Source organism: Magallana gigas, chromosome 3 (genome assembly GCF_963853765.1).
Source record: "Magallana gigas chromosome 3, xbMagGiga1.1, whole genome shotgun sequence".
In the NCBI taxonomy this organism is placed as follows: domain Eukaryota; kingdom Metazoa; phylum Mollusca; class Bivalvia; order Ostreida; family Ostreidae; genus Magallana; species Magallana gigas.
Genome location: NC_088855.1, coordinates 19758879 through 19777700, shown reverse-complemented (window position 1 = coordinate 19777700; position 18822 = coordinate 19758879). Strand labels below are relative to the sequence as shown.

The following is an 18822-nucleotide window of genomic DNA, read 5'->3' as shown; positions in this document are numbered from 1 at the left end:
CTTGACACATATCCTCAATTATCTACGAGCGACTGTCAATATGGATCTGCTAGTGCAGTCCTGGAGCTTTATACATATTGTTGAAGTCAAGCACACCCTTAATGTGCAGTGATTTCTACACCCCTTGGTTTCCACTTACGACCCACACGACGTCAGTTCGATTCGTTAGACTCAAGACTGTTTAAAAAGACAATGCTAATTTATTACAGAGACGAAACACATTTGCCAAAAGCTCTGCAAGAATTCATAATTTATAACAGGTTCCTATTGGGGAAGTACTGGATTATGTACACCAAATCTTTTTAGACTCCTTGTGAAAATGATAATGAAGGGAATTATTACGCGCGTCAAAAACACTTCTATTTCACCATGTTCACGAGCGATGAAGTACACGGCACTTGACGAACCGTCGTTAACATTTTAATATCCGATTCTACGTAATGACTTTTGCAATGTCTTTTGAATGAACGCCACTTTAGAATATTAATTTTATTTTCTATGGTATTGCAACGTCACCGGGTGTGCGTTCATGAATTAGTACGCAAATAATCACTACAGCAATGATTTCTGGAACATCAAGTTGATTTGATTTTAGTTGGAAGAAACGAACGAGTCGAACTCAACATTTGGTGGCAAGAATCTGAAACATACTAAAATATTGCACAAACATACTTATTTGAATTTACATGTAGATTGAATATAACTACATAATATTTTTCGTTTCAAAGTAAAAACAAGTTTGTAAATTGCCAAGTTTAAGATGAAAAAGTCTAAACATAAGCATGTCTTTTTCCTTAAATTTCATCTACATAACATTGTACTATATATTTATACATGTACATTAAATATTGGTAAATGATAGATAAGTAAAACTCTGTCTGTGTTTTCATCATTTTTGTTTATTGAATTCGGAATGATTCCAGCACCAACAAAAAAAAAAAAGTACCTGATAGCACTACATGATGTAACACTAGAAGTTTACTCCACTAAGTCATCTAGAATCAAACCCCACGTAAACAGCACATAAGTTTCATTTATCATCAACATAGGACAAGTTTATACCATAAATGCACATACGTGTAGTATTAAGGATTTCTAAAATGTTTTGCAAATGTGACATTGTACATTTTAACATACTAAAATATATCATTGTATTACATACTATGGCATTTGATACCCCTAACAATTGATATCCATATCAAAAAGTCAATGCTTGCTATTACCGGTACTGTCAATTTAATATATTACAATTACATGTGGTTGCTTCTATTTAAAGCTAAACAAGAGGGGAAAAAAGATATTGAATGCAAACTTCAGAAGAAAACAACATTTTTGTTATCAAACATGACATACTCTCAGTAATTAATATGTACAATGTATTTCACATTTTTACAATAACACAATAATGTTAAAGTTTGTGGCTTCTCATTAGACCTCAAAATACATGTTAATGAAATATATGACTATGTCTCAAATCTTTTTAAGCATCTTATATGGCTTCACTATGACTTGGAAAACGGTCAAAATGTGAAAAAAAATAAAACAGTCTTCATATCAACAGCAGCTATTATCTCCCTTGAAAAAAAATAGCTGGCAAAGTAATCTCAAAGTAAATGAGATATTCAAATAAATATAAACACATATATGACATAATTACTACAACTTAATCCACAGAGATCAACAAAGAAAATAATTGCACTTGTATCACAGCGAGAGTGTCCTTTGGACGAAATGAAAGCAGCAAGAAATCCTTTGGGAATGAAGTCCTTATTATGCATGTGTCTGATATGTTTGAGGTAGTTTTAAAATCACATGGCATCAAAATGGAATTTGTGGGCTTCCTGCAACTTTTCTTTCTTGTCTTCAACCTACAGGAATGAAAATGACAATGAGGATTTTAAGGTGCAACAACCCATTACATAAAAAATTTCACCTCTGAGTGAATAACTATCACATTAAAGAAATCTGATTCAAGACTGAAATGCACATATGTTAAACAAGCATTGGAAAGGGAAATGTAACAAATGTATCAATCTTTCTCTTAACAATTTAAAGAATAGTATTTATAGTAATCATTAGAAGGCACAATACCATAAAATAAGTTTAAAAGAACAAAAAACATTCATCCACAAATTATGGTGTCATATTGAAGCAATGAATAGGAAATAATGAAGGAATATATAAACTGTAAAGAGTATTCCATGGGTGAAAATTTTCCTTACCTTTTCCCTCCAATGTAATATGCCAACCAGCCCAGCAATAAAACCACACGTCCCCAGTAACGTAGCCCCCGTCAACATGACCATACGACTTGGGGTCACAAACATCTTGTACTTCCAACTGTAATAAAGTGGGAATGTGAATAAAAGAAAAAAATAACAGTCAACTCTTCAAGCAAAGATTATTTCTGATTTTTACCTACTGGGTAGTTAGAAAATATCATTTTTTTCCCCTATTTAACTACAACAAAACAAACAAGTTTTGGGAGACATAAACTTGCTTAATACATGTATAATCTTGCATCCACTTTATATGTATTGGTATATTTTGTTGTTGTTTAAGTACCTGCTTGGATCATCATTGGGATATGGGATAACAATCAACTGAGAATTTGGAATAATGGAAGACCAAGACTTTTTACGTATACCCTGAAAAAAATTAAGGAAATCATTTTGAAGCAATTAATTTGAGATCTAGAAAAGAGACATGTAGTTTCAAATTGTATAGACTCATACATTTCTTTTTGAAGAAAGTAGACCTTACATCTTTGATTAAGTTTAATTTCACAAACTTTGCCACACTCACCGTTCCTGGGGGATTGGGAATGCCTGCCTCAATTTTGTCCACAAAGTTTGGAGTTTGTCCGAGACCAAATACGGCGTATGGTAGCTGTAGGGGTGTGTAGGCTGACTGAGACAGCTGAGTGGCTGAAAAAGTGTATCCCAGAATCCTTTGTAATAGTTGCATACATCAATTAAAAAATCAGTCACATGCTTAAGCTTAGAATATACTTGAATGTGGAAATAGATATTTTTATGTGAGTTGATTGCAACTGAGTGACTTTTCCTTGACACCCAGTACAAGCAAGCACCAATGTATTTACAAGTTCTTAGAATCTAATGAAAATTGTAACCAAACCATGTAAATACATCTACCGTATTTTCCCGACGACTCGTCGATGCGGACGACTCGTCGAATTGCTCATTTTTAGCCAAAATTTTAACAAAATCCTACGATACGTCGATTCAGACGACACGTCGAACTTATCGCTTCAAAATGGTGTATAAAACTGCAGTAACATTATCAGTGTATGATGCCACGATGTCCCCGATATTGCTACCAATTATTATTAATGATTAACATTTAAACAATTACTCTTTATACTTATGAATCATATTTTCAAATACTGACAACATCTACAAAGTCGCTTGCATTGTAAACAATTCCCGATATCGCCTGTTATGCAAAATTAAACTTACTTTGACAGAAATATTTTATTCCCATGCATTAAAATAATCACCCACTCTGACCATCGCCAGTGTATTCGCCATTACGTAACCAGCCACCTGTTGACTCGGCGCGTGGTCAATGTTTGTTTAACAATTTCCGGTGTCAGAGGCATGCACCTGTCTCGTGTCGGACTTCAAAGGGGGATCTCAAGTGCAGAAAGCTTAGCAATTACTATGATTTGATGAAACTTGTTTACTTTGTATCCAGTAATACAGTTACATGCTATTATTTTAAAGAGACACTGTTAGAATAGATCGATCCTTTGTACAACTTGATAATGACGATATACGACATACATACGTTTCCTAAATTTTTTATTTAACAATAATCAAAGAATTGGACAATAATTAATTAATGAACTATAATCACTCTTATAACGGTACTCTTTATGTACACAGTGAGTGAAATTGCCGTATAGATTTCAGCCTTAGCAAGATTATTAACACAACCGGGATCAGTAAAGACTACCGTATAAACAATAGAGTTGATAATTGCCGATTACGTTTTTTAAGATTGATTTTGACCATGAAATATTTCTTATTTACCGTATTTTCCCGACGACTCGTCGATGCGGACGACTCGTCGAATTGCTCATTTTTAGCCAAAATTTTAACAAAATCCTACGATACGTCGATTCAGACGACACGTCGAACTTATCGCTTCAAAATGGTGTATAAAACTGCAGTAACATTATCAGTGTATGATGCCACGATGTCCCCGATATTGCTACCAATTATTATTAATGATTAACATTTAAACAATTACTCTTTATACTTATGAATCATATTTTCAAATACTGACAACATCTACAAAGTCGCTTGCATTGTAAACAATTCCCGATATCGCCTGTTATGCAAAATTAAACTTACTTTGACAGAAATATTTTATTCCCATGCATTAAAATAATCACCCACTCTGACCATCGCCAGTGTATTCGCCATTACGTAACCAGCCACCTGTTGACTCGGCGCGTGGTCAATGTTTGTTTAACAATTTCCGGTGTCAGAGGCATGCACCTGTCTCGTGTCGGACTTCAAAGGGGGATCTCAAGTGCAGAAAGCTTAGCAATTACTATGATTTGATGAAACTTGTTTACTTTGTATCCAGTAATACAGTTACATGCTATTATTTTAAAGAGACACTGTTAGAATAGATCGATCCTTTGTACAACTTGATAATGACGATATACGACATACATACGTTTCCTAAATTTTTTATTTAACAATAATCAAAGAATTGGACAATAATTAATTAATGAACTATAATCACTCTTATAACGGTACTCTTTATGTACACAGTGAGTGAAATTGCCGTATAGATTTCAGCCTTAGCAAGATTATTAACACAACCGGGATCAGTAAAGACTACCGTATAAACAATAGAGTTGATAATTGCCGATTACGTTTTTTAAGATTGATTTTGACCATGAAATATTTCTTATTTATACTTTCCACTAACAACTCTTTACTACTAAAATAATAAAACTTCAAAACATTCCCCGGACCTACTGCAATATGTTTTTCCATCCAAGTCTGGTTTCAATTTTACTGCGCAATATTATCTTCCCACTATAGTGATATATGGAATCATGTGACAATGTGTTTATAAAAACGGAACGGTAAAACTTTTAATTGATTAAAGACACTTGCACCATTGTTCAATAACTGTTATTAATATGTATTCTAGTGTTAACAGATGAGTGAAAATGATAATAATTAAAGATGAACATTGAATTCAACAACGTAATTTTCAATAACACAGCCAGCTCAAGATGATTAAAACCAAGATTTTAAAATTTTTTTCCCCACAATTTACTGACCTCAAGCCTTAGACAAGTCGATCAGGACGATAAGTCGAGTGCTCTGCTTCATAGAAAAAAAATACCGACTTATCGTCGGGAAAATACGGTATACTTTCCACTAACAACTCTTTACTACTAAAATAATAAAACTTCAAAACATTCCCCGGACCTACTGCAATATGTTTTTCCATCCAAGTCTGGTTTCAATTTTACTGCGCAATATTATCTTCCCACTATAGTGATATATGGAATCATGTGACAATGTGTTTATAAAAACGGAACGGTAAAACTTTTAATTGATTAAAGACACTTGCACCATTGTTCAATAACTGTTATTAATATGTATTCTAGTGTTAACAGATGAGTGAAAATGATAATAATTAAAGATGAACATTGAATTCAACAACGTAATTTTCAATAACACAGCCAGCTCAAGATGATTAAAACCAAGATTTTAAAATTTTTTTCCCCACAATTTACTGACCTCAAGCCTTAGACAAGTCGATCAGGACGATAAGTCGAGTGCTCTGCTTCATAGAAAAAAAATACCGACTTATCGTCGGGAAAATACGGTACCTAGTATCGAATAATAAAATAATAAAAGTTTCTTGTAAAATTGTTATAAATCAAAATCTGTAAGTGCTTGGTCACAACAAAGCCTGCAGTTCATATACATAATTAACTGGTAACAATTGTTAATGTTTTTCTCTGAGATCGTTTTCTATTTTTCTACCTTTTATAAGTTGACAGTTACACCCTGTATTTCCTACCTGTCCCTGTGATTGTTTTCCCCTCCACATCCTGTGTGGTGTACTTAACAACTGGCCCATACTGGTTTACTCCATAGGGCTGTAATCAAAGAAATCCTCATTAATATAAGTATCTAAAAAGAGAACTGGTCATTTCAAAAACCCACTCGAGTAGGAAAAGCCATATTAAACAATAAGAATTTATATAGATGTACATGTTTGCATCTGATGAAAAACATATATGTTCATGTGTAACCTTTGGTCTTAAAAATGACCATGCTTATTATACCTCTCTATCTTTAGGACAATTCCCAAAACACAGTCCACTTACAACTGAAAATGTAAAGAAAAATGATTTTAGAACTTGGACAAATAAGGAGAAAACAACATTAACTAGGATATGATATTTGAAGTGTGTTTTATCCACAGCTGTAAGCCTGGAAATGAGGCTCATTATTTACACATAAATTACTGGAAACCAACTTTTATTCATGACGATTTCATTTCACGAATAACCTAAGATAAACTCCGTCACGGGACTTATTTTCGCTATCAAGCCTTAACTACACCATGTTGTTATTACACACATAGGGCAAGGATTGGTTAATGGCGAGAAAAATTTGCGACAAAAAGGCTCTTGCTAACCTTGAGAAAATTTCTTGCACGCGAATAAAACTTGGTTTACAGTACCTATAACAAGTAATTCCATATTCATAAATTAGCCCCACTTCATTTTATAATTCTTAATCTTTTACTTTCTATTCAGTTTATTGCCTTTAATCTGTATGATATGAATTGAATTGGATCAACTGAATATTAGATTTAAGGTTACCCATAATTTTGAGGAAGTTAGCATCTTCTGAAAACTCTTGCTCCAATAAATGAGTATGATATTTCTTGTCCTTGCTGTATGTAGTCAAAATTATGTCCAATATGCCCTGAATAAAGATCAAAATGTATGCAAAAGATACTGCTATGTCATAGTACTATATACAAAGAACATTACGGTATTAAGTACTCTCAAAATCAAGCAACAATCTTCATCAACTGATTAGGATAATCATAAGCTTTTAGTACATTTGAAAACAAGCTTTGTTATACAGCAAGCTATGTATTTGTTACAGTCATATATTTGTACGTGTATCATTAATGTGGACTTAAGATCCACCAATTGTAAGATTGCCGCTTTTTTTATGTACATTTACATTAATTCTGTATTTTCTACAGGTATTTTAAACAAAATGGTAAAGGCAAATAAATATCCCAATACAGATACTGTATTTTACAAGAAGCCTTACATTTTCTCTGTAGTCAAAGAATGCTGGGTAAACAGCTAAATCGGCACTGGGATGGAGGGACAAATCCCACCTGACACTGAATGAGCGACCCAACCCATCACAGGCTGCGTCATTACAGGGAACGTTCTGTAAGATAAGGGCCTTCCTGGTCAGGTTCCTGAAAACAAATACACATTTACAGAGATGTAGATCTCCTTGCATGTAACATTTCTACTGTGTACAGATTAAAACCTACATGTGTAAGACAGCTACAAACTTTAGTTTTAGAAGAAAAAAAATATATAATACACAATATAAGTACCGGTACATGTACTACATGTACATATAAGATTTATCTGCAGACTATTGTGTGAATATCAGAAACTATGTCTGCCTGAATGTTTTGTGTGGTAAAGGGGACTAAACTTTTTTAGTTCTCATCCACATTAAGACAAAATCAATGATGTTTTAAAGAATCATGCCAAATTAAGACAAAAGAACAAATACGCTGTATTGATGATTATTACAATTTTAAATTCATGTAAATGACCATATTCTACTGTAAACAATTAAGCCCTATATTCTATGTGCAATTAAAGTAAATGCAGGTCTCTACCCTTTACTATCTGTAGACTGTAAAACGACCACCATGTCTAGAAATCCATCCAGGTTGTAGTCCCCGGTCCTGAGAGTGATGGGGGCACCATCCAGACCCTTGCTGAGAGGGACAAAGCCCCAATCCTGGCTCCCTGCCTTAAAACTTATAGGTAACTTTGACCACTGGAAAGAAAAAGCAAAGTTGTAGTATTCTGTTCAAGTTTTATGAGCTTGTTTTATACTTCAAAGCTGAAAAAAGATTTCAATATCCAAAAATGCAAGATGTGAAGATAAAAATGCATTAAAAAATACAGTAATTGGGACTTTCGGCTCATGTACCTGATATGTAGTGTTTGGAATATGAATGTTTAAATCTCAAATTTCGACTGCATATATATCTATTAGTTGGGATGTTGTTCATAAATATTGGCAATAATTTACATCAATTCCAATAAGAAGCGAAGCGGAGGTTGACAATGGTTTTCGAGGGGTGTCAATTTCAACTGTTATCCTCCCAAAGAGGCACTTTTTATTTTCTTATACTGAATGTCTTAATTTCAAAAATTTTTTTTATTGCTTTTATATAGAAAAGACATGAATTCTACGGCGAACCGTGCGCGCATAATTTACGCGCATGTAACAATTCGTTGTGTTACCTGTTGTTAAGTGTGTTGCTAACGTTGAGGGTAAAAGAACGAATTATCAACTGCCTCTTATCCAATCAGATTTCAGTATTTAACATGAAAGTATAATAATAAGAATTCGTCATTGGTTATACAATGTATAATAAATATTATGGGTGTGGGTTTTTTTCTACCTTGATAAACATTTTATCAACCCCTAAATCCAATAAAAATTCAATATTCAATATTATATAAATAGTGGCTGTTTGGGAGGGTTTACAGTTGAAATTGACACCCCGAGAAAACCATTGTCAACCTCCGCTTCGCGTCGGTTGACAATGGTTTTCTCGGGGTGTCAATTTCAACTGTTATCCTCCCAAACAGCCACTATTTATTTTGTTATACTGAATGTCTTAATTTTAAAGAAAACATCACTGCTTTTAGATAGGAATAACGTGAATTCTAAGACGACCGTACGCGCATGATTTTCGCGCATGTAACAATTCATAATGTTACCCATTGCTAGGTGCGTTCCTAACGCTTAGGGTAATAGAACAGATTATGAACTGCGTCTAAACCAATCGGATTTCAGTATTTAACATGAAAGTATAACAATATATAAATAGTGCCTGTTTGGGAGGGTAACAGTTGAAATTGACACCCTGAGGAAACCATTGTCAACGATGCGACGGGCTGTCAATTTCAACTGTTATCCTCCCAAACAGGCACTATTTATTTTATTATACTGAATGTCTTAATTTTAGAGAATTTTTATATTGCTTTTATATAGAAATGACGTGAAATCTACGGCGAACCGTACGTGCATAATTTACGTACATGTAAAAATTTGTTGTGTTACCCATTGCTAAGGGTGTGGCTAACAATGAGGTCAATAGAACGGATTATCAACTGCGTCTAAACTAATCAGATTTCAGTATTTAACATGAAAGTATAATAATGAATAATGTTCAACTACATGTATATACTTTTCTATAAAATTTAAAAGTAAATATCTAAAACGAAATCACAATTTGATCATATTCATGCAAATGTTTTCACCATTTCTGACTCTTCTATTTGTATTTACATACATGTATATATACCAGTACTTACAGGTGAGATTCTGTCACTGAGGTACAAATATATGAAACTTTTGGTGCACAAGTCGTCATCACAAACAGGAAGAAGAATTTCAATGGTAGAATCTGAAACCATCATAAGAAGATGAAAGAAAAACAACTGCACAAGGTAAATGACTCATTCATTCATTCTTTTAACTAAAAAAAAATTGACAAAAAATTATCACCTTGATTTCCAAAATCTGCAAAAACTGGTTGTCCTATAACTTTTTTATCTTCAAACTCATCCATCGTGATATTATTGGTATTTGTTAATTTCCCATTCTAAAAAATGTATAATTAAGATTATTTTAGTTATTTAGTTAAATCACAATTCAAAATGTAGTAATTTTTGCTTTGTGGACTAAAATATTTTCAGAGCTAAAATACATACAATACTCATCCACACTTCAAGCTGCCTTTTGCCATCCTTCACAGACATCACACAGAAATCTGCAGAAAAATATACCAAGGGTACAATGTGTATACAATTATTTACTTATATACAGTTAAACATCATTATCTGGAACTTGATTAACCTGAGAAAAAGCACTTGCAATTTATCTTAGTATTCAGATTTTTTAGATACCAGTAGATGTTAAAATATTGAAAGAAATAGTGGTTGGGATATCCAATTCACTGAGACAAACCCATTATATATGAGAAATCAATCTTCATGAAAACAACTTTAACTGTGATTGAACTTCCATTTTCGTATCCATACCTGCTGCTAAGTCTCCATCTATGTCCACAAATGCCCCCGCTGTTGGATGAGTTAAAGTTGGGAGACTGCCAGGTACTGGCTGCACTGTATAATTCTTTGTGTCTTTACTACAAAAAAAAAATCCAATGGACATCCATCTGAATAGACTGTTAAATTTGATTGGCTTGGGGTCTTAAGGAAGTTAATTCTTTTCATTAATTTAACACTTTATACAGATTAGAGAAAAATTTAGATAAAGTTTTCATGTCCAGAATCAAATTTCTACTCCAAAAAACGAATATAAGAACAACAAACTGTATAAAATGTATAGCAGATTGGTATTTATTAGATTGTGTTGAAGGCAAAGTGCATCATATGATATTCATATGGGTACCAACAACCACATATAGTAACATTTTCTTGGGTCAATCATACTCCACAGTTTAATTATGTATCGGCAAATCTTTGCTTTAGAAATTGACTATCACTCATCTCATCAAATTAAATTAAACTCACTGAAAGATCCAGTACTGGCGGACTCCTCCAGAGTTCTCTCCCATTAAATCTGGAATCATGTCTCCATTCATACTGACAAAGCACAACAATGAAGAGATTTATATATATCTACAATAAGCTTTATCTTTTTTTTTCTGACAACCCAAAATGTAACAAACACAGTTACTATTACTGATCTGAAAAGTTATAAACTTGGTCAACTAACTTTATTATTACTTTCATATAAACACTCTCATATGGTGTAAATCACATTTAATGTCTGGGCATCTTTATTCGCATGTAATTTTTAAATTCAGGGAGAATCGAAACTTGCTTAAATCATCTGGATTTATGAGTTATTGAACCTTGCAGGAGGTGTTAATACAGATAATGTTTGCTTTAAAATAAACTTACTCCAAGACTGAGGGCTGGTCATTTAGCATTTCACTGAGGCATAGTTTATCACTGTGATCTGAAAGAGAAAAGTATTGAATTTTTTTGGCAAGAAATACACGGGCCCTCATACTCACTTAATTAAATTAGTAGAACTATATCAACAAGACCTTGGACTTTAAGAAGGACATAGCTATTCAATTCTTGCATCAAAACAAGATAAAAAAGACGCGGTTTCAAGCGAAACATGTACCGATTGCGTAGTCTTGGCTCAAAAGCCAGACAAATCTTGTTGATTTCAGAGAGCCATGGCTGAGTGGCTGACAATGAAATAGACAGGCCTAAGTCACATTGCTGTTTATCAAAACTATCCAAAGTCCAAGCTCTTGTTTAAATGGTTCTAATTACTGGTCATATTCCATGTATTATTTTGTTCATTTATGGAGATACTTTTTGGCACTTGATTGAAAGCAATACATGTTTTATCCTTAATACTTCCAATTCATATCCACTTAAGATACATTACATTCTCTATATCATCTTTCAAACATAATTCAAATGTCTATTGTATATGAATTTCCTTTCTTGCAGTCACAGCTAGGATGTTGATCTTCATGGCAATGCAATGTATATCTACCACAGTAAAGTACAGTAAAACACGCTTATAACGAAGTGCTAGGGATGGGTGATTTTCCTTCGTTATAAGCGTAGTTCGTTCTATCCGTTATGTTTACAACATGTAATAAAAGTCATGGGGAATGAAAATCACTTTGCTGAAAGCGTCAATTCATTTTAAGCTTGTTCGTTATAACCATCTTTTACTGTAGTGGGAGACATACATGTAGTTTAATATAGGAATTTTTGCTACAAAATTGTGCTACTATGATCTGAATGTTATTCAGTTCCATAAAATTATCAGTTCACAAACAATTCAGAAAGAAATGCATATTTAAATTATATGAACAATATTTCTATACAATATACATGCATAAACATGGAGTATACAGGAAATCCATTTTTTTATAGGCCATTAGTAACACTAATGAATTTTTGGTCTAATCAGAGCCTCTATATATGTAGTACAAATATATGTATAACAGAGATTTATAGATCATATAAAAACTTCCACAATGAAAACTGCAGCTAATAAACAGCTTTCATCAGATGTAAACATGTGTGACATCTGTACAAGTGCCACTGTGGGTAGGTAATTTTTCTGTAACTTACCTAGTACGCTTCCTTTTGACAAAGAGCCCCAATAAATACAGCCATTAACTGCAGTATTCGAGGCTGGCAGCTTTTGAGTAGTTACAAACAAGTCCATCTGAGTGTCTCCATTGAAATCTGCAGGCACAACGTTAGTGAACACATCCTCAGAACTCGATGTTAGGAGTACTGTCTCTGTGAACTTGAATTCTGTGGATGTTCTGTCTGAGGTAGCAGTGAACAGTTTGAGGGTTTTACCTTTTTTTCAAAAAACAAAAAAATAAATAAATAGTCAAAAGAAAACAAAATGTCATTAATGTGTCAGATAAATGTTTAAGGTGTTGGGCAACAAATGACCATATTACAATAACTTTATTACTATTAAACTCACATACCCTACAATTATATGTACATTTATTATTTTGCATCAATATTGACATGAACTGTTGTAAATAATTTACATATTGCGATGTAAGCAAATGTGGTCCAGAAAACAGGATGGAAGAAACATTTTTCTTACCATCATCAGACAGGGTAAAAATATCGGTATGTTTGTCGGAATTGAAATCACCAAAGGCTGCTAACTTTCCTTGAACAACTGACCCAAATGCCGAAGTTGTAACATCGTGTATAGAATTTGCAAAACAGCTGCGAAACACTAAAATAATCAACACAAATTGCTTCATGTTGTCACCATCATATGAATCATCAACGTAAATATATTCCTTAAAAGCCAAACAATAATTCCATATGCATGCAAACATTTGTGTGATCAAACATTAGCTTTTACGACAATAATCTTTTTATAGCCTAGAATGGTTTTCATGTTGTTTTAATAATTGTTTGAACATCGTTTTAAATTATTTCTATCAAACAAGAAACCATATTCGGTTATTTTGATATTTTGAATAGCAAATTTACGGGATGTCGTAAACTTAAATAACAGAGGCATGGCGAGTTTGATATGTAAATTTTCAGGATGTTTGCAAAGCATTTTACTGAGAGAAGCAAGTTGTTGTAGCAGGTAATTTACTAAAATAATCTTTAAAAATATATAGGTCAATGCAAATTATTACTGCGTAAACCTGCGTTAGTAGATACGTCCATGGGTTAAGTAATGCTCGAATTTGCTCTAAAGTCACGAAGAGAATCTGGGGTCTAACTGACCATATTGAGACTTTGCGTTAACTTAAGTACAGTTAATTTACTGTAACTGGACTAGACAGGGATTTTACACCGTTCCCCTGAATGCTCTAGTGAGGTGCACTACCAATTGAGCTACTTAACTGTCACTTTCCTCTCCCCTAAATGATCTTTGCTCAAAGATCAAAAACTCAGCCAGGAGTTTAACCCGTAGGAACCAAATGTAATTACAGGATTGGAGAGATAATAATGGACCAGACTGGTTGGATCGCAGTGACACCAGATAGCTAAGTGGATAGAGCACCTTACTAAAACTTAGGGTGCCATCGTTAATACATGTATCCCAGTCTGGTCTGTCATGATTTCTTCCAACCAGTTACAGCATATTCTTTATTGGTAATACATGTGTACCAGATATGCATGTAAATTGGTATACGTCCACTCACATTGTATTATTATCCATGATAAAAATGCAGTTCATACTGTGATAATGTTGCAGTATTATATTTCTTGGGAAATATGGGAGTACACTGAAAGCAGTGTTATACATGTTATACATGCTAAAGAATCTAAATCGAAAAACATATTTAAAACTAACTTACAGTTCTCAATTGTCAGGAAAGAATTTAAGAAAAAGATTTTTCAACCTACCTGGTTTATTGTATTATATCATGTGTGAATTATTATTAGTTTGATTATACATGTATTATAATGCTTGATACCATACCTGTCAGGGTACGGTAGTATTTGACTGAATATTCCGGAAGACCAAGTTTGGTCTGTCATATGTTTTCTACATCATTCCTATACTAAAAAAGATATCTATTCATTTCACAGAATCCTTATAAATCACGAACATAAGAGATATCGCAAAAGAAGCAGAAAGCCTGCACCATGGTTTGAACCAAGGAAAACTGGAAAATTAACATATGGAGTTACAGATGAAAATGTGGCGGACTTAAAGCAGCAAGTATGGGAGGATTCATTTAAACCAGATTCTCCTATCAGGGCGGAATTCTTGGAAAGGAAAGGCTTGACTGATAACATGATCGCCAGCCAGTATCAAGTTGACAAAAACTTCAAGTGGAAGTTTAAGTGAGAACGCTATTGATAATGTGTTTATTTTTCACCTTTAACCACTTCCCATATTTCTTTGTGATTGAATGATTGTCATATAAATACCCAAAAGAAGTATTCTTGCACATTTTATTAGATTTAAATTGATTTTTAATAAGAAATTTTTGAAGTGTTATCATACCAATTAAATTTTTAATATTAAGAGTTACATGACATCCATACTATAAAACCAAATTATTGATTCTTATAAATGTAATTGCAATTCACAGCACAAAAAGGACAGGTGTTATTGCAATCAAGCTAGGAATGATTCCACAATGGACCAAGGAAGGAGAAAAGGTCATGTGTACAGTTTTACAGGTGAGTATTCACTTTGTCTTTATGCTAGTATTTATTATGTGCAAATACTTTGCCCATTGCTTTCTACTGCTGTCTAAAGCTAATTCACACCTGCTTTATATTTTGAGAAGTTTTGATTTTGCATCAGCAACTAATACATGTACAGTGAAATGTGCTTGAAGTGCCATGGGCAACCAGTTTTGTGTTTTGTTCTTTACTTCTTTATATCTGTTTAGTTTGTGGTATGATTTAAGACTGAAAAGAATGAAACTATTTTTTCTGTTCCTTGATTTCATTATATCCATGTTTACTGTTACCATGGTGTACTGTATGTGTAAATTACTGGAAACAAAAATTTGTTTGTAAGTCAACAGACATTTAATAATTTTTTGTACAGTTTTGCATACATGTATGATATTAAAATGATTCCAGAAAGACTAAAAGCTATACATGCATGAAAAGATTTGGAGAAAAATCTTACTTTGTTTAATATATTGGGTTTTTTGTTAATTGCAGGTACTTGATAATCATGTGATTAGATACACCCCTCCTGAGGATTTCCAGAAATCGCAGGGATTTCATCCCTGGTTTTCAAAGAATGTAGGATCCATGGTGGTTGGAACACTCTCTTGTAGCCCTCTACTGGTTTGTTTTCCTTTTACATGTACCGTACATACTTTGATTTTTTACAGAGAATGTGTCACTTTAAATATATCAGAGTATATTAAAAATGGTCTAGGTGTAAATAAATTTAAATTTTTACAATGTAGCATTAGTTTGATCTGGTTTAGTTAATTCTATTTTGTTATGAAAAGAAAACATTTTGCTGGTAAATTATCTTGAATTATTAAGTACCTGTTATTATAATGAATTATTGTAATCATTTAAGTAGAAGTTATCTAATAAATATTTGAAAGCGTAAATGATTTTATAAGGTGATCCACAAGTCACAGCAATTATTTCATTTAAAGAAATAATTCTGAGAGTGTGGACACCATCTTGCTTTTAGTGGTTTATTCTACTTGATATGTCATTAATGGTACTTTTCATACAGTTCTCCAAAAGATACAATAACTTATTTCTGGAAGCTGGTGTTGCGCCCAAAAGGAAACTAACCAGATTTCTTGTATCCCCAGAATGCAAACTTGCTCCAGGTAATGAGTTCTTTTATATACCCAGCAATGACAGTTAATGAAATTTTTTATTTAACCTTGTCTTTGGTTCATGAAATTCAGTTACATGTATATTTGTGGAACTCATTTTCTGTTTAGGTACAAAGCTCAGAGCATGCCATTTCAGGGTAGATGACTATGTTGATGTCAGTGCCAAGACGTAAGTTTTTGCAACCTCAATTTTTTAAAGCTGCTTGGTCCAATTTTATACCAAATTTTATGCACGATTTTAAACGATGGCTATGCTTAGTATACCGGTATGTATAATTATAGACATTGCAGTAGTTTTACCCGTCATTTATGCCAAATTTCAATGAAGAAAAATACATACAAAATTTGCTAACAAAACAAACGACATTAAAAGGTACCGCGTTATTTCGCATCATGTTAAATTTCACCCCTGATGACGAGACGGGTAAGGCTGTATTACGACTTTGACATCGCTTTAAATAAAGGTCGAAATGATCAGACAAATTACAAATAAACATGTGTACGTTTTGTTCGCTAATATTTCCAAAGTCTGCTTTCTTTACAATCGATGCATATAGCATGCGGGTTGAATAACCCCAATCATTCGGGGGACGAAACCAAGCGGTTTCCTTTTCTAAACATTCCCGTGATGCATTTTGGTTTGTTTTTTCGTTTGCCCAAAGAGAAATTATTTTTATTTACTTTGAATATTTCTAACTTTGAAAGGAGACTGATTCTGCTGGTGTAAATAGGAGAAAGTCCATAACTTTCTAAGATAAATGATTTGTATGGAAAAAAATTTGATACTGTAATTACAAAAAAATCGGACCAAGCAGCTTTAATTATGTTTAACTAGTTTAGTGTATAAGTTCAGATTCTGTTGTTGAAAATTTAAAAAAAAATGTTTAATAAGGTGTTTGATTTTATAGCATTGGGCATGCATTTCAAGGAGTTGTAAAGAGGTGGGGATTCAAAGGTCAAAGTGCAACACATCGAGGAGGTAAAAGTTGGAGAAGAGCAGGAGCCACAGGAGGAGGGAGGGTAAACCAATAGATTCTTACTGACATTTGCTCTAAACCATTAACTTTATTTCCAGTGATGTTATGTGACTTTGGGATTTATTAGTGATAAAATAGTTCACTATGACTAACGTACAATGCTAGATAAGCATAAACAAATACATTAAAGAACTATACAGTAAAACACGGTTATAACGAAGTTCCAGAGATGGGCCATTTTGCTTCGTTATAAGCGTAATTCGTTATATCCATCAAGTTTACAACATATAGTATTGTCACGGGGAATGAAAATCACTTCTCTGCGTCAATTCATTATAAGCGTGTTTGCTATAACCGCGTTTCACTGCATATAGTTTGTGGTGGGAAATAATTGCAGCTTAGATGGTTGTTGGAAAAATCTCTTATATGCAATTAAAAGTTAGTTAACAGGAACCGTAATTTTGAATGTGTTCATCAACTTTTATTCAGTTAAAAGCAGTTACTTTTCTTGTTTTCAAATTTGATTAGATTTTGTTTACCTGTATTAAATTAGCATTTTCTTAATGCAAGATTCACACTGTCAAACATTGCAATATTAAGAGTCTGTCTGATATTTCTTTCAATAATATCGTTTTCCTGTTGATATATTTTCAAACATATATGTAAATATTATTTCAGCAAGTATGTAGATCTCTAGAGGTCTGACCCAGAAAGTTGAACCACTTGATGATTTGCTTCTTTTTTATTTCCCCTTAGTCTCAAGCAGGGACAAGGCGGGGCAAGAAAATGGCGGGTCACATGGGTATGGACTGGAACACCCAGAAAGGACTCAAAGTACGTAACTCTAGGCGGTGGTGTTGATTTCATGTATATATTTATACTAAGGTATATTCCAGTAGAACTGGGTCAATCTTTTTTTTGTCAGATTGGCATTTATTTTATCCTGGTCTCTACATGGCGCTTTTATAATAGTCTTCATTATTGTTTGGACACTTGATTCTCATTACATATCCATTCACAGACACTTAATATACATTATTAATATACATTATTTTGTATTAATTTGCATGACACTTCAACAGTATTTTATTATTATGAGGTTTAATTCAATTGTCAACCATTTCTTCCTCTGATAAAAATGTTTCATTCTTATTTTCATTCATTAACATGTTCTGATGACTGACATATGTTTACTCGACTGGTTCAATTGTAGATTTTAAGAATGGACAACAAGTATGATGTCATCTACGTGAAAGGAGTGGTACCAGGACCAGACCACTGTTACGTCAGAGTTATGGACACGGTGTTAAATCATCGGAGGAAAGGCCTGATGAAGAACCCTCCATCCTGTCCTACACTGCTCGAGGACTCTGCTCAAAAGTTGCCGAGTGAAGTACTGTCAAGTGACCTCTTTGATTTCAGAGACGATTCTATTTCCATCAGTGCGGAATAGATTGGGGAATGGAAAAAAATATTATATGCTGTACAAAAATGAGGATCAAATATTAAATGTATGTGTATGCATTCCACTGTTCTGATTATTCTAATGGTAAGATTTAATCACTATGCCCAAGGTATGGATGGTAAAGCAGTTTTGGATTTAGTCATGCTATATTTAAATGCAGTGTATAGGTTTTTCATTGAAAATTAC

At 33.3% G+C, this 18822-nt stretch overlaps 2 protein-coding genes across 2 annotated transcripts; one reads left to right on the top strand and one right to left on the bottom strand.

Moving 5' to 3' along the window:
* Nucleotides 1-904: 904 nt before the first annotated feature.
* Nucleotides 905-13196, bottom strand: LOC105347207 (T-cell immunomodulatory protein). The gene is made up of 17 exons (XM_011456176.4): nucleotides 12993-13196; nucleotides 12494-12730; nucleotides 11288-11345; nucleotides 10895-10966; nucleotides 10400-10506; nucleotides 10070-10128; nucleotides 9864-9960; nucleotides 9671-9762; nucleotides 7954-8117; nucleotides 7359-7515; nucleotides 6893-6998; nucleotides 6350-6393; nucleotides 6082-6160; nucleotides 2806-2927; nucleotides 2566-2648; nucleotides 2223-2340; nucleotides 905-1868 (listed from the first exon to the last, which is right to left on the bottom strand). Exons 1-17 carry the CDS (start codon nucleotides 13156-13158, stop codon nucleotides 1809-1811), a joined length of 1821 nt encoding a protein of 606 aa, XP_011454478.2. The 5' UTR covers nucleotides 13159-13196; the 3' UTR covers nucleotides 905-1808.
* A 142-nt stretch (nucleotides 13197-13338) lies between these two features.
* LOC105347208 (large ribosomal subunit protein uL3) lies at nucleotides 13339-18696 on the top strand. The gene is made up of 9 exons (XM_011456178.4): nucleotides 13339-13496; nucleotides 14453-14710; nucleotides 14962-15052; nucleotides 15548-15676; nucleotides 16086-16185; nucleotides 16303-16363; nucleotides 17103-17214; nucleotides 17928-18005; nucleotides 18385-18696. The coding sequence occupies exons 1-9, from the start codon at nucleotides 13423-13425 to the stop codon at nucleotides 18622-18624; spliced, it is 1143 nt and encodes a 380-aa protein (XP_011454480.2). The 5' UTR covers nucleotides 13339-13422; the 3' UTR covers nucleotides 18625-18696.
* The last annotated feature ends 126 nt before the right edge of the window (nucleotides 18697-18822 follow it).